The sequence below is a fragment of the Nycticebus coucang genome, chromosome 14 (assembly GCF_027406575.1).
Source record: "Nycticebus coucang isolate mNycCou1 chromosome 14, mNycCou1.pri, whole genome shotgun sequence".
NCBI classification, from domain to species: Eukaryota; Metazoa; Chordata; class Mammalia; order Primates; family Lorisidae; genus Nycticebus; species Nycticebus coucang.
In genome coordinates, this window is record NC_069793.1 from 17,143,782 (window position 1) to 17,145,445 (window position 1,664).

Below are 1,664 nucleotides of genomic sequence, written 5' to 3' on the forward strand. Positions count from 1 at the left end.
CACTCTTTTGGCCCCAGAAATTTGTTCTAAGTATTGGGCAAACTGCTGTCTCGTGAATATGAATGCTAATAAATTTCCAAAAGAGCTTGTATTGATTCTTCCAAAAGAATAAACCACTTTCTTCTAATTCCCACTTCAAAATGAGCTCAGTGCTTAGTTTTATTTTTACTTGCAATACAATACCTGTGCCTTTTATTCACCCTGCAGGATTTCTCTATAGCTTGGTTCTAATCTCAAAAGGTAATTTATTGCACCTTTCTGATGACTTTGCATACATTAAGAGAAGCATCCCTAGTGTATTCATTGAACTGACTACATTTATCCATCATTAGAATTTATTTTCAGTTGCTACCTTACAACAGGTAGTAACATGGTTAGTGCAAAAGACACTTTTATTCCATCTGTAGGTCACTTTTTACACCAGAGTTTTTCCATTGCATTTTTTATCTCTGAATTTCTCAAGGTATATATTAAAGGATTCAACATGGGAGTCATAACTGCATAAAATACAGTTATGAATTTATCAATAGGGAAGGTGGACACAGGTCTAATGTATATGAAAATACAGGGAACGAAGAAGCAGACAACCACGGTGATGTGGGAGCAGCAGGTAGACAGGGCTTTACGCCTCCCTTTCTGGCTGTAAGTCTTATGGGAGCTTAGGATGACTCCATAGGAGATGAGGAGAAGGATAAAGACCACCATGCAGATTGCTCCACCATTGGCAACCACAGTGAGACCTACAAGGTAGGTGTCTGTGCAGGCAAGTTCCAATAATGGGTACATGTCACAGCCAAAATGGTTGATGACATTGGGCCCACAGAAGGGGAGACTGTACACAAAGACAATTTGAACCCCAGAGTGCACAAAGCCTCCAGCCCAGGCCACCACCAACAGAAGGATGCAAACCCGCCTATTCATGATGGTCAAATAGTGCAGAGGCTTACAGATGGCCACGTAGCGATCATAGGCCATCACCACCAGAAGGAAGACCTCAGCTCCCCCAAATATGTGTTCTATAAAGAGCTGGCCCATGCAGGCTTGGAAGGAAATTGTCTTTTTATCACAGAGCATGTCAACAATCAATTTGGGTGAAATGGCAGAGGAATAAGCAGCGTCCATGAGTGACAGGGAGGCCAGGAAGAAGTACATCGGGGAGCCCAGGGAGGGGCTCCTGAGGATAGTCACCACGATGAGCAGGTTGCCCACCATCGTCACAGTGTATATGAGCAAAAACATTACAAATAATGCTTTTTGCCCATCAGGATCCTGAGTGAGTCCCAGGAGGACAAATTCCGTCACATTGTTTTTCTCTCCCATTTATTCCTCTGTAAGCTTTGTATCAGAGATGAGAGCTCCAGAAAACAGGACCTGAAATTATGAACAGGACTGTAAACATATCCACCAAGTCATGGAGAACAGCTTCATCCGATATACACAAAGTAAGCATCTATTGAGTTCTCTTCTCAAGCTCACAATAAACCTTTCTTTAACAATGCCCTTACTCCCAGATGATTTTCTTTGAACCCTGGATGTAAAAGTTTCTGTCTCTAAGTCTTAGTGGACATTCTATAGAGAAAGCTAATTAAAGAACCCAACCATCATTCATACATTTAGTAAGTCCTTATGTAAAGTGCATATCTTCCTGGCCCAGCTATCAGCTA

General features: G+C 41.8%; 1 protein-coding gene across 1 annotated transcript; it reads right to left on the minus strand.

Moving 5' to 3' along the window:
• Positions 1-408: 408 nt before the first annotated feature.
• On the minus strand, positions 409-1,320 carry LOC128565295 (olfactory receptor 4A5-like). The gene has a single exon (XM_053561649.1). The coding sequence runs from the start codon at positions 1,318-1,320 to the stop codon at positions 409-411; it is 912 nt and encodes a 303-aa protein (XP_053417624.1).
• Between the last annotated feature and the right edge of the window lie 344 nt (positions 1,321-1,664).